At 44.7% G+C, this 14,937-nt stretch overlaps 1 protein-coding gene across 6 annotated transcripts in view; it reads right to left on the bottom strand.

Moving 5' to 3' along the window:
• Positions 1-14,937, bottom strand: part of PDE8B (phosphodiesterase 8B) — a 160,158-nt gene that overhangs the window by 3,264 nt on the left and 141,957 nt on the right. For 4 of the 6 annotated variants that reach the window (XM_048849532.2, XM_075128518.1, XM_048849530.2 and 1 more), the window contains exons 18-21: positions 14,295-14,512; positions 13,486-13,621; positions 4,752-4,877; positions 2,091-2,258 (exon numbers count right to left, since the gene is read on the bottom strand). In XM_048849532.2, the coding sequence (XP_048705489.2) occupies positions 2,091-2,258; positions 4,752-4,877; positions 13,486-13,621; positions 14,295-14,512 (648 nt within the window). The remainder of the gene's footprint in view (positions 1-2,090; positions 2,259-4,751; positions 4,878-13,485; positions 13,622-14,294; positions 14,513-14,937) is intronic. The other 2 variants (XM_075128519.1, XM_048849531.2) reach the window with 1 other exon arrangement.

A 14,937-nucleotide genomic window follows, 5' to 3' on the forward strand; every position in this document is an offset into this window, starting at 1 on the left:
TTTTTTTGGAGGGGAAAAAAAAACCAAACAAAAAAAATCTACTTATAACAACATTACTAACCCTGACACTTTCACTGTGTGGACCCGCTGTCATTGCTGCATTGACGTGTCCACCATGCCCTATTCCATAGTCCTAGCTAGAGACCCACTACAGAGCTCTGTCCACGGTGCACAGAAGAGATACGAATAGGGAAATCTTTTCCCTCTTATCTTTTGCCCTTTTCCTTAACTGTAATTATACTTATTTTTATAATTATAAAGATTTATAATATTAAGACAAATCAGACAAGTGCCTAGAGCTAGAGTCAGCTGCTGCCTCATAATGACAGTAAGTACTAATTAAATTGTAACAACATCTTTATTTCGCAGTACATTTTTATAATATTTTAATCAATGTTTAATCAAGTCCATGTTAAGAGTTAGGGTTAGAAAGTATCCAGAGGCTCAACTCAGTGGAATAAAGCTGAACTCCAAAACGTTCTGAGAACTGTCACTATGGTTTCCATTAATAACCGTGCCATATCTCCCATTTGGATTTTGACAGCTGAAATGTATCAGCCATCTGTCTCCCGTGCAGCTCTTAGTTTCCTCGAGCACACTGTTTGGGAAATCACACAGGGTAGATAATATTTTGCATTGCTACGGCGGTCATTTAAGTGCTTTACGCTCAAGCCAACACTGAGATTGGGATGAGAGATCACTTCTCTCACCGCTGAAACATTGCCACTAGCAGCGTGGCACCCAAGAGCTTTTCAATAGTCCACAGTGCTTTGGAGCAGGAACTGAAGACTATTTCATTTTCAGGAAACTGCAGGAAATGTCTGGAGGAGGCATAACGGCACTAAAAGTGAGGAAGGAAAGTGGGGCTCACGTCCCTAGTCTTATGAAGGTTACCATGGCAACTTTAGTGATCACATGTGGTTGGTCTTACAGCATATCTGAAAAGTAACACCTCCAATAGCAGAGTGCTGCATAACCCCATACGGAGATATTAGTTCAAGTATGACAGAGGGAAACGTATCCTCCACTGAACACCAAGGTGTCCCTGCAGACACAGAATTCTTTACTACCTTCATCTGGGAGAGTGGTCTGACTGGAAACTGGAATGGTGATTGTAACATGATGAGTAATTATCTCTTGGGCTGTTGGGCAGACTGAGAAGGTAACAGAAAGTAGAACAATTGAAGCATGAAAGTGCTCTCCAAATAGTTTCACGTTGCAAACCTAATACTAAACTCAGTCTGGCCCTGTAGGCAGCAGGTCATGAATAAGGCTACGTTTTAGTCACGGGTATTTTTAGTGAAAGCCATGGACAGGTCATGGGCAGTAAACAAAAATTCACAGCCCGTGACCTGTCCACAACTTTTACTAAAAATATCCCTGACTAAAATTGGGGGGGACGGGGACTCAGGGGGGCACCACAGGTGCTGGGGATGGGGGTGCAGCCCTGGGGGAGGGCACTGTGGGTGCTGGGGAAGGAGGCTCAGGGGTGAGGGTGCGGGTGCTGGGAGGGGGCTGGTGGGGCTGGGGCAGGCTCCTTACCCAGCTCCTGGGAAGTGGCTGCCCCAAGCCCTGGTTCTGCAGCTCCTATTGACTGGGAACTATGGCCAATGGAAGCTGCGGGGATGGTGCCTGGCTACTGGCAGATGCTGCATGTGGAGCGAGGGGAGCAGAGGGAGAGGAGCCCCCACTAGGTGAGCAGCAGCCCCAACCCCAAGCTACGTCCCCCAAAATTTCCTGCTGCTGGGAGTCGGGGAGGCCCAAGATTGCCCCAGCATCAGCCAGTGCGACTCCTGGGCCAGCCACATGGGCTGCTGCAGAAGTCACAGAATCCGTGACTTCTGTGACAAACCCAGAGCCTTAGTCATGAATAGTTGAAGGTTTAGATGTGGGCATGTTTTTCTCATATGAAACAGAGAGATCCTAGTAGTGGGAGAAAAGTAGATTAAAACCATTTCTATTTTGAATCTATAGGAATATTAGATGGACTCTAAAGTGACTAGCACAGAGTGGATGGTATGTGTGCACTTGTGTGTGAGCTAATAAGATGTATTCAAATAATAATAATAAATAATAATAATAAAACATACCTGTGCAAAATATTCCTCTGAAATCCTCCCAGCCCATTCAATACACAGTTCTAAAGGGCGACAAGGATTTGCTACATCTGCACATTTTATCATCATGCGCTTGATCAGTGTCTGGTTCTCTGGAAAATTCTTTACGTTGGGTGCACATTCACAGTCACTGCCCTCACTCTGTAACAGGGGGAGTCAGTCACAGTTTGGTGGCAACATCAGTACTGACAACAAGTATAAACTCATCATTGTTTCATTCCTCTCTGAAACGCTTCTAATAAATGCGCACTGTCTCCAATTATATCCATGGTACTCTAGATTCTGAAGAACGGCCATACTGGGTCAGACCAATTGGCTATCTAGCCCAGTATCTTGTCTTCTGACAGTGGCCAAAGCCAGATGCTTCAGAGGGAGTTAAAAGAACAGGGAAGTTTATCCCATGATCCATCCCCTGTCATCCAGTCCCAGCTTCCAGCTATCAGAGGTGTAGAGACACCCAGTGCATGAGGTTGCGTCCCTGACCATCTTGGTTAATAGCGATTCATGGACTTATGCTCCATGAAATTATCTAATTCTTTTCTGAACCCACTTATACTTTTGGCCTTCACAACATCCCCTGCAAACGAGATCCACAGGTTGACTGTGCGTTGAAGTACTCCTTACGTTTGTTTTAAACCTGCTGCCTATTAATTTCATTAGGTGGCCCTTGGTCCTTGTGTTATGTGAAGGAGTAAATAACACTTCCTTAGTCACTGTCTCCAAACCAGTCATGATTTTATAGACCTCGATCATATCCCCCCTCAGGAGTCTCTTTTCCAAGCTGAACAGTCCCAGTCTTTTTAATCTCTCTTCATACGGAAGCGGTTCCATTCCCCTACTCATTTCTGTTGCCCTTCTCTGTACTTTTGACAATTCTAATTGTCTTTTTTGAGATGAGGCGATCAGAACTGCATGCAGTATTCAATGTGTGGGTGGACCATGGATTTATAGTGTGGCATTATGATATTTTCTGCCTTACTACCTATCCCTGAAGATGTTTTCAGAGGACTAGCCACAATGACTCCAAGATCTCTTTCTGAGTGGTAATAGCTAATTTAGGCGCATCATTTTAGGCCATCCACTACTATCACTCATTTTGAAAGATTTAGGCAGGTATGCGGGTTGCAGCTTCCTCCTCTGCATCAGCTCTGTTTGCATTAATTTCTGCTAGTGTTGGGAGTAAAAATGCATTACTTTGCATTTATTAACATTGAATGTCATCTGCCATTTTCTTTGCTCAGTGACCCAGTTTTGTGATATCCCCTTGTAAATCTTCACAGTCTGCTTTGGACTTAACTATTTTGAGTAAATTTTATATAATCTGCAAACTTTGCTATCTCACTGTTGATCCCCTTTTCCAGATAATTCCTGAGTATATTGAACAGCACAGGTCCCAGTACAGATTCTTGGGGAACCCTGCTATTTACCTCTCTCCACTGTGAAAACCAACCATTTATTCCTACACTTTGTTTCCTGTCTTTTAACCAGTTACTGATCCATGAGAGGACCTTCCTTCTTCTGGCATGACTGCTTACTTTGCTTAAGAGCCTTTGGTGAGGCTTTCTGAAAGTCCAAATACACTATCCACTGGATCACCCTTGTCCACTGTTGTTAACCTCCTCAAAGAATTCTAACAGATGGATGAGGCATGGTTTCACTTTACGAAAGCCATACTGACTTTTCGCCAACATATCATGTTACTCCATGTGTGTGATAATTCTGTCCTTTATTATAGTTTCAACCAATTTTCCTGGTACTGAAGTTAGGCTCACTGGCCTGTAATTGCCAGGATTGCCTCTGGCGACTTAAAAAAAAAATCAGCACCACATTAGCTATCTGCCAGTCATCTGGAACACAAGCTAATTTAAGTGATAGGTAATGTACATAGTTAAGGCTATGATTTAGTCGTGGAGGGTGCGGAAGTCATGGAATCCATGACTTCGAGACCTCCGTGACTTCAGCCTGTGGTGACTGGGAGCTGTGGGGGTGTCGTGTCCCGTCCCTCCCGCTTGGCTCCCAGCCGTTGTGGGCCTGCAGCTCCGAGCCACAGGGGACCCTGGAGCTCTGAGCCCCAACAGGTGGTGTGGGCCCAGAGCTACCCATTTTGACTTGTGAGGTAACTCCCTTCTCTTCATGTGTCAGTCAGTATATAATGCCTGCATCTGTAATTTTCACTCCATGCATCTGAAGAAGTGGGTTTTTTACCCACGAAAGCTTATGCTCAAATAAATCTGTTAGTCTTTAAGGTGCCACTGGACTCCCTGCTGTTTTTGTGGATACAGACAAACACGGCTACCCCCAATACTGGACATTTTGTCATGCATATTTTTAGTAAAAGTCACAGACAGGTCACGGGCTTATGTGAATTTTTCTTTATTGTTTATGACCTGTCCGTGACTTTTTCTAAAAATATCTGTGACAAAAATCTGTGTCTTACACATAGTTAGTAGTTCTGCAATTTCACATTTGAGTTCCTTCAGAACTCTTGGGTGAATACCATCTGCTCCTGATGACTTATAACTGTTTAAATTTATCAATTTGTTCCAAAACCTCCTCTACTGACACCTCATTCTGAGACAGTTCCTCAGATTTGTCACCTAAAAAGAATGGTTCAAATGTGGGAATCTCCCTTACATCCTCTGCAGCATAGACTGATGCAACGACTTCATTTAGCTTCTCTGCAATGGCTTTGTCTTCCTTGAATGCTCGATTGTCCAGTGGCCCCACTGATTGTTTGGCAGACTTCCTGCTTCTGTTGTACTTACAAACGAACAACAAAAATTTTAGACTTTTGCTAGTTACTCTTCAAAACTTTGTTTTTGGCTTGCCTAGTTATATTTTTACACTTGACTTGCCAGAGTTTATGCTCCTTTCTATTTCATAGAATCATAGAATATCAGGGTTGGAAGGGACCTCAGGAGGTCATCTAGTCCAACCCCCTGCTCAAAGCAGGACCAATCCCCAATTAAATATTTTCCTCAGTAAGATTTGACTTCCAATTTTTAAAGGATCTCTTCTTGTCTTTAACCACCTCTTTTACTCTGTTTTGCCATGGTGACTTTTTTTTTTTTGATACTCTGGTTGTTTTTTTTAATTTGGGGTTGTGATAGTGTGTTCACCCTGCACTTGCCTGGAAAAGGTTAATGTAGGCTAAGAGGAGGGAGAATTGATCAAACAGGCCATAGCTGAGAGGAATCAGGTGGCTATGCAATGCCCTGAACGAAGAGGAATGAGATGGGCTGGATTTATCAAGGCAGGAAGCTGATAGTAGAAGGGACTGCTGGGAAAGTCTGCAGTCACTCCCTGGGAGAAGGGAGGTGCACTTGGACTGGCAAACCCAATGAGGGGAGGAAGGTAGGACAGGGCTCGGGGAAAGGCAGTAAGGTCTAGAAAGGAACAAACTTTGACTGCTGGTTAGAGGGTCCCTGAACCGAAACCCAGAATAAATGGCAAGCCCGGGTTCCCATGCCAGCCACTGAGGGAGTGGCACTACAAGGCAGTGAATGGAAAGACTGCCTAGGACTGCTGAAGGAAGATTTTTGTACCCTGGGAGGAGAATACATGTAGAATGACTTGGCCAGACGGCTAAGTCATGAAGAGGCAGCAGCAACTCGTGATGCAAGAGAGGTGCTGCACACCCAGAGGTGGAGAGACGGTGTGCAACTGTGGGAAGGGGTGTCGACCTTGCAAGCTTGTCTCCACAACTCCCAGGAGGTAGTGTAATCCTAGCAGTGGTGAGTGGATCACCTCGTCATAGGAGTATACATATAGTTTGAGCCTCTATTATGGTGAGCAACGTGTTCCAGCAACAGGTTAAATACAAAAAGCAGAGAGGAGAAAAAGTTTCTCTTGTGTATAGCAGTATTACTAGGTAGTTATAATCACATTACCTGCGTTAGAAGTTTGGGAGATTTTCAGAATTAGTTATGAAGTCAGCAAAAGAAAGAGTCACTGACTTTTTCTTTCCTCATCAACCAAGAAAAGCAATTGTGGGGGTGGCTGTTTGTGATGTGGACAAAGGACTATCAATCTTATTGCATAGGTATCACCCGATAGCTGGAAGCTAGTAAACAGCTTTCAGTCATAAAAGTGATCTGGATTGGAATTAGCATTTTAGAGGTGACATTATAACAATATGTAGAACTTATGTAGCACTTATAAAGCTCTTTGAGATCTACATCTGAGAAAGGAGGGAAGGTCTGATCCTCACTTTATAGATGGGGAAACTTGGGCACAGAGATATAAAGTGACTTGCCCATGGCATTTTGGAGGATAGAGCAGCAGCTCCAGTTAGTTTTTATAAGTTTTGAAACAAACAGTAATTTCCCTGTGTGGCCTTTGGGCTGGATTTTAAACCCCAGAGTAGGAATTACTCCTTTATGCCTTGGGTAGCTTTGAGACAGCCCAGAAAACCATCACTGAAACAGAAAGGAAGAGGTCATTTGCAAGAGCTCTCTACTTCCTAAGCAATTCTGCAGTTCACCCCTTACCAGCTGCTTTGCAGAGTAGGTGGCAGGGTTGGAACATTTGTGGCAAACCTCTGATGGAGCAGTCTTCTGGGCCGTGTATAGTTTACAAGGGCACAGGCAGTGACGGATTAGCCACTGGGCCAACGGGGCCTATGCCCTGAGCCACAGCCAATTACGGGCCCTCCAGAAAAATGAACGCCCCCACACTTCGCCCGCCCGGTGCTCCTGCTGGGGAGTGAGGCCAGGGCAAGGGGGCCTGCCCTGCTCCACCCACCTGGCATTCCTGCCAGGGAGTTATAATCTGGCATTCCTGCCAGGGAGTGGGGAAGCCCCTGCACCCTGACCCCGCTCCCTGGCAGGAGTGCTGGGCTAGTGGGTGGGTGGGTGGGGGGAGACAGAGCAGGGCAAGCCCGTGCCTGACTCCATTTCCCCAGCATAAGCGCTGGAGGAGGTCTGCGGGCGGAAGGGGTGGGGAGGAGCCCCCACTTGCTCTGGCCCAGGGCCCCACAAACCCCTAATCCATCTCTGGGCACAGACATGTTATGGGGGATTGGCTCCTTACTGAGCAATAAAACTGAGCTCACCATGACATTAATGCTGCTCACAAAAGTAATATATTTGTGTAATTATGTCCTCCCTTCTCTTACTACATTCAACTCAGTCAAAAATTGAACATAAATACTTTTTATCACTAGTGCTGAAATTAATGTCTGTGTGGTTTATGAGGAAATATTTTGCAGTGACTGTTACCAATTTGGGGCATTACTCTTATCTCGATATTTAACGGTTAATTTTATTCAGCATAGGTTTACCAGCAAAGAGCCGCCAAATTAATGCTTCCTCCTAACTGTTGTTAAAGATCAAAAATAGGAAGAGGCACCATTAACAATACCTACAACCTACAACAAACTACTGCTGGGGGAGGAAAGCTGGTAATATCACTTTTCTGTGTTGCAGTTTTATTACTCCCCAAGTCTTTGTATATTTTACAATAGTCTCTGCTATAAACTGGTAAAATAAAGGAGAGTCAATCACTCAATCAGAGGAAATGCTTTTTATAGCTTAAAAATGCTGACTGAAGCAGAATGTATGAAAAACATGTAGTGGCACATCAGTAAGTGCTAAATCCCTTTACTACAGGAATGTGGGACTTTCAAAACCACCTCGGGGATTTAGGAGCACAATGACATTCAGTGGTACTTGTGCACCTAAGTTGACGGGGCACTCAACTGTTGGAAAACATTAAAGCTTTAAAAATGGGAAAACATGTATTAAAATGGATCTACTCCTGAAAGACTTCAGAACGATTCCAGCTTTAATAATGAATAGCCGGTGCAGAGAGCTACAGCCTCAAGATTTGCATTCAGAACTACGGTTCATCTCTAAGGAAGCTATGCAGGCTGTAGAATTTCTTCCACGTTTCTGCAAGTGGGAAGCTGGCCAAAGCCCACGCCCCAGCATGCCATGCCTAGCAAGCTAGGCAACAACTCTGAAGATGGCAAGCAAAGAGGCTTATTCCTCAACGTGAAGTGTAATAATGGTCTTAATTTGTCAAATTGTATTCAGTCATCCAAATTCTACTACAAAATGACACTCCTCAACTGAAAAAAATCCATTCCAGCTATTCACCACACCTCCATGAAACAATGGAGGAAGCAGATGTTCCTTGTTTAAAGATATATGAAATAGCTAGATACAGGTAAGAGTGCAAGGATTACTGTTATCATAACTGCCTAGGTATAGCGGTGGGTGCTATCCTTCAGGAAACACTAGGTTAGGTGTAATCTCCTCTCTCGTCTTGAGTTTACAGATACAAGGGACTTCTGTCCTTCCTATAAACATGGCAAAGGATAGTGGGAACGATTAGTGGTAAACAGCGATAAAATGGTGGTCCACAAACCTCTCCCCCAGTTCTGTCAGGTACACTCCTGCAGTTAGGGAAGGGTCTTTACTGCAGATGGGATACTATCTATGGAAAAATCATATCTGCTATCTACTCATGTTATTGAGCAGCTGGGGATTTTTAAGACTCTGAAAGAGAGATTTGCATATTGTCTAACAATTAAACTAGATCTTTCTACATGTAACTGACCATGCCTTCCTGGGGAGAAAGCTACTGTATGTGGGAAAGGCTGGTGATAATTTTATTTGCAAGACAAAGGAACTTTGAAATTAATAAGAAGAGGCAGGAGAAGGACAACTGCCTCCCTGAACACACGAGGCAAAGTTTAATAATCTTGGAAAATACCACATTTTCAGGGGACAGAGACATTAAATCACTGTCCAAAATCCCATGACCTCATAGTGAACATATTAATGCATTCTCACAACTGTCCCTTCAAAGGGTATAAAGAATATAACTGGCAGGCAAAGGGGCCATTTAATACCAGAAGTAAATTAACATACCCATATATGAACACAGAAAAATCTTGATATGAGCTTGTTTGAGGCACAGAAGCCTAAAGATGTGAGCATTTATTTCCAGAGCATTTGGTGTTTACCTAGATAAGGTGAGGGGAGTCTTAGATCTAGGTATGTATTTTTGTGTCATTTACCTTTGATTTGATAGCATTTTCTCAATTTTTCTAATACATTTATTTTCTTTAAGCAGAGGCTTAAGTAGATTTTTTTTTTTTTTAGTGGCCAAGACTGTTTTGAGGAACTTTGTGGCAGTTGATTATTGGGACACAGACCAAACATTTGACTTTGAGGAGAGACAAACAGGGATAAGAGGCACCAGACCTGGAGCACTCAGTCAAAAAGCACAGGGCATAAGACTGATCCCAAGAGATGTTGTCAAGAAGCTGACTACAGCTGCTTAAGGAGCACGGGGTGACAAATAGGAGCGACAAAAGAGGGGACCAAAGGCAGAATGATAAAAGGGAGGGGGTTGGGGTGCGGGCTCCAGCAAAACGATAAATAGAGTGATAAAAAGAAAAAAAGTGAGAATTATTCAATCTTTCTTAAAGGTTCCAGAAATGGGTTTCATTTTAAAATAGTTAAGGCTAAATTGTCAATAGCTTTTCTAATTGCACATGTAAAGTCTGCTGATGCCTTTATTAATTCATATAAAAATCCCCATTTGGAAACACAAACTGACCTGGATAACTACACACAAATGCTGATTCTGCTCAGCATGTAGAATTTTGCACAAATGGATATATTTCCAAATTTTGTTGATACAGTTAGGAAGACTTTGAACCCTGGACTTCAGAATAGCAGACTGACTCCCTCAGGGAACTGATGGGCAGGATCCCCTGGGAGGCTAATATGATGGGGGGAAAGAGTCCAGGAGAACTGGCTGTATTTTAAAGAAGACTTATTGAGGGCACAGGAACAAACCATCCCGATGTGCAGAAAGAATAGCAAATATGGCAGTTGACCAGCTTGTCTTAACAGAGAAATCTTTGGTGAGCTTAAACACAAAAAGGAAGCTTGCAAGAAGTGGAAACTTGGACAGATGGCTAGTGAGGAGTACAAAAATATTGCTATAGCATGCAGGGGTATAATCAGAAGGCCAAAGCACAATTGGAGTTGCACCTAGCAAGGGATGTGAAGGGTAACAAGAAGGGTTTCTACAGGCATGTTAGCAACAAGAAGGCGGCCAGGGAAAGTGTGGGACCCTTACTGAATGGGAGAGGCAACCTAGTGACAGATGATGTTGAAAAAGCTTAAGTACTCAATGCTGTTTTTGCCTCGGTCTTGGCAAGGTCAGCTCCCAGACTGCTGCACTGGGCAGCACAGCATGGGGAGTAGGTGAGCAGCCTTCAGTGGGCAAAGAACACGTTAAGGACTATTTAGAAAAGCTGGATATGCACAAGTCCATGGGGCCGGATCTAATGCATCTGAGGGTCCTGAGGGAGTTGGCTGGTGTGATTGCAGAGCCATTGGCCATTATCTTTGAAAACTCATGGTGATCGGGGGAGATCCTGGATGATTGGAAAAAGGCAAATATACTGCCATCTTTAAAAAAGGGAAGAAGGAGAATCTGGGGAACTACAGACCAGTCAGCCTCACCTCAGTCCCTGGAAAAATCATGGAGCAGGTCCTCAAAGACTCAATTTTGAAGCACTTGAAAGAGAGAAAGGTGATCAGGAAGAGTCAACATGGATTCACCAAGGGCAAGTCATGCCTGACCAACCTGATTGCCTTTTATGATGAGATAACTGGCTCTGTGGATATGGGGAGAGTGGTGGATGTGATATATCTTGACTTTAGCAAAGCTTTTGATATGGTCTCCCACAGTATTCTTACCAGCAAGTTAAAAAAGTATGGATTGGATTAATGGACTATAAAGTGGATAGAAAGCTGGCTAGATCGTTGGGCTGAACGGGTAGTGATCAATGGCTTGATGTCTAGTTGGCTGCCGGTATCAAGCGGTGTGCCCCAGAGATCTGTCCTGGGGCAGGTTTTGTTCAGCATCTTCATTAATGATCTGAATGATGGGATGGATTGCACTCTCAGCAAGTTCACTGATGACACTAAGCTGGGGGGAGAGGTAGATATGCTGGACGGTAGCTATAGGGTCCAGAGTGACCTAGACAAATTGGAGGATTGGGCCAAAAGAAATCTGATGAGGTTCAACAAAGACAAGTGCAGAGTCCTGCACTTAGGACCGAAAAATCCCATGCACTGCTATAGGCTGGGGACCGACTGGCTAAGCGGCAATTCTGCAGAAAAGGACCTGGGGATTATAGTGGAAGAGAAGCTGGATATGAGTCAACAGTTGCCAAGAAGGCTAATGGCATATTGGGCTGCATTAGTAGGAGCACTGCCAGCAGATCAAGGGAAGTCATTATTGCCCTCTATTCGGCACTGGTTAGGCCACATGTGGAGTGTTGCATCCAGTTTTGAGCCCTCCACTACAGAAAGAATGTGGACAAATTGGAAAGAGTCCAGCAGAGGGCAACAAAAATGCTTTGGGCGCTGGGGCACATGACTTATGAGGAGAGGCTGAGGGAACTGGGCTTATTTAGTCTGCAGAAGAGAAGAATGAGGGGGGATTTGATAGCAGCCTTCAACTACCTGAAGGGGGGTTCCAAAGAGGATGGAGCTTGGCTGTTCTCAGTGGTGGCAGATTACCAACAAGGAGCAACGGTCTCAAGGGTGATGTCTAGGTTGGATATTAGGAAAAACTATTTCACTAGGAGGGTGGTGTAGCGCTAGAATGCGTTACCTAGGGAGGTGGTGGAATCTTCATCCTTAGAGGCTTTTAAGGCCCGGCTTGACAAAGCCTTGGCTGGGATGATTTAGTTGGGGTTGGTCCTGCTTTGAGCTGGGGGTTGGACTAGATGACCTCCTGAGGCCTCTTCCAACCCTAATCTTCTATAATTCTATGAAAGTATGGCCTACAACATCAGATGATTTAAGCTCTTTGGGCCAGGGCCTGGCACTATGTTTTCCTGTGTTTGTACTGCATCTAGCACCATAGTGTAAGCAAGGGAATAGTCCCGCTATTGTTGGGAACTTTCCTGGCTTCTGCACTACCCCAGTGAAGTGGACTAGTGAAAGGATCTGAGTCCTTGCTCCCAGTTCCTTTACCCAGTGGCCTCCCTGCCCTTGAGGACTCCCCTTCCACTCTCCTGTCTGGCAGAGTCCTCGTAACCCCAACAAGGCAGGGCCCAGGATTCCTGGGGGGCTCAACCCCCAACCCTGCTGTGGTCACCTAGGACAGGGGCTAGGGTGTCCCCACTCCGGGGTATGCTCTCTGCACTGGGCACTTCTCTGACCTACTGACTATTACATACAATTTGAAGCAAATGCAAGTTATTTAATCAACAACTAATTTTAAAAAGAATAAGGGGAAATGGGAAAGGTTAAAGGAAACACATCAACCCGCTCTGTGGCAGGGAACATCACAAACAGTGTCTCTGGAATGTCAGGGCAGTTCACAGTCTGTTCCTTGTAAGTCCCAGGCCTTCTTCTCAGACCCTGGCTGTGCTGCAGGGATGCTATGGGTTGGACACTCGCTCTGGTGGTGGCCACAGATTCTGGGTGGCAGGGCCCTTCTTCCCAGTGTTGCCCCCGCCCTGTTGGGATTATCAATCCCCCTTCGAGTCTGGCCTGCAGAGCCTCCTGGCTGAGGCATCTCCCTGTGTTGGGCCCATTGCCCAGGGTCCCCCCTCGCTCTCCCCAGCTGCTCACAACACCTGGCTCTGGACTGCTCCTGCCCCAACTCCAGCTCCACTGTCTTAGCTCCAGGTCCACTCTATCTCAGCACAGCTGCTGCTCTGCCTCCAGCTCCCTGGGCTGCTTCTCTGGCCCCTCTGGCTCTGGTTGCTACAGATCTGCTCCCAGGACAGGTCTGCTCTGCAGGCTGCTTCTGTGACTCTGCTCCCAGCACTGACCTGCTTCGTGGGCTGGTTTTCTGGCCCCTCTGGCTCTAGTTGCTGCAGCTCTGCTCCCAGGACAGGGTCTGCTCTCTCTGGGCTGCTTTTCTGGTCCCTCTGGATCTGGCACAGCTCTGCTCCCCAGCTTAGCTTGGGCCCCTGCTTTCTCCTTAGCTCGGCCCCACTCTGTCTGATCCAGGCATTTCCAGCTCACACAGAGGACAGGACCTCCCCGGCCTCCTGACTCCCTGATTAGCCTGCCCGCCCTGTTATTCAGGCTGACCTGGAGCATTGGCCTCTCCCCATTGTTCCTGGGGGCTGTCAGTCTCGGGGTCCTGATTCCCCATCAACCCTTCCCCCTTTTTAGAACTGGGAGCTAGCAACTGAAACACCCCCACTGAATGTTAGTAAGGGGGCAACAGTCCCCTTACATTTGTCAGGATCTTGATTGTGGCATTTGGGCATTGCCACAGTGCAAATAAATATAAGTACATGAAAACAACATTTAAATGTTTGCTTGATGCTTAAACAGATCAAAGTCCTTCAGAACAGCAAGCTGATTTATCTTACATTTGAGTTGCTTTCCTCAGATGCCATCGGCTTGTTGATGCTGTTCACAAATTTGTTCACATGCTCAAAGTGCTTTGTCATCTCTGTTGCCAAAACCATGTCAATAATAGCCTGGCGCAATGTCCGATAATGGTTCCTAAAAGAGAAAAATGAAACAATTTACTCATGCAGGCCATTGCCAGAGTTAACTGTGTTTCTCCTGATCTCCTCACAACATTCACAAAAAGCATTTTGAGACAGAAATCGAACATAAAATGGACTAACTTGAAAGCAACTCAGAACAGTGACTGTAGTTGCATTCATGTCAGCAGGGGTTTTAGTGGCCTGTGGCCATTTTACATAACTTAAAACTAAATCAGTACAATTACAAGTCACTCGTAAGATGCCATAACCTCAAAAGGGATGTGGTAAAGTATCTGTCTGAAATAAGCAGGAACAGGAAGTCACCAGGGCACTCATAGAAATCTTTTTAAATAACGAAAGTTAGGTTCACATGCTAGAGTAATCAATACACAGAATTCAGTATTCCAGGGATAGTAACAATATACTTCCGCAACCCCTCCCGTTCACCTGGAGTTCGAGTCAATTGGTTTTTTAAGTAAAACCATATTCCACAAAATAATATGAAACATCTTTACATTTCCAAACGTATCATTTGGAATGCTGACATGGGGAAGAAAGAATTTTTTTTTTAAATGGTCTATTGTATAGTTCTAGAAGTGATAAAGGCTTTTGTGTGAATTTTCTATATTAAGCAAAAGTGGCGCCTTCAGTGTCCAAAAGGAATAAAATAAACACAGCAAGCTAACCTGTCAATATTCTTGAAAATGTTGCATTTGTTGTCTTTAGCTGTGAGCTGGAATGCCAATGCTGTATGGTGGCTTTCCAATACAGCAGTATCATTATAGAGTACAGCTAATTCACTTCCTGCATTGCACAGGAAAGAGTTGGTCCGTCCTGGGTGATCCACGTCATGAACTGTGGCAGCTATTAATGCAGCCACCTCATCTAAATGGTCAAGGTTTCCCTGCAAGAAAGAGTAAAACTACCATTATTCATCACGTAGTAAGTAATCACAATTCAATCTTTAAAATATCACTAGGTAAATATCGGAGTTCAAATGTAAGCTCTTCAGAACAGAGGCCTTCTCTCCATGCGTGAGCTTCCCACTCACTGAGTGCCAAGAGTATCCTTTCTCCATCTCAAAACCACTTCTTCTATGAAGCTTTCTTATTGTATCTTCATCCCAGTGATCTTTCTGCACCTTCTTCTGTTGGAGCTGTTGTGCCACGTAGTGTGTGTCTGCAATGGTAAGCACCATGCAGCAGGATTTCTATTTTGTGTTTTGCAAAGCACTGTGTACAGACCAAAATATTCATGTTCTACAATTTTCATCAAAGAATTAAATATATTTCTGCCATTGACTTAAGTAAATTGAGATGTAGAAATCTC

This window comes from Caretta caretta, chromosome 5 (assembly GCF_965140235.1).
Source record: "Caretta caretta isolate rCarCar2 chromosome 5, rCarCar1.hap1, whole genome shotgun sequence".
Lineage (NCBI taxonomy): Eukaryota > Metazoa > Chordata > Testudines > Cheloniidae > Caretta > Caretta caretta.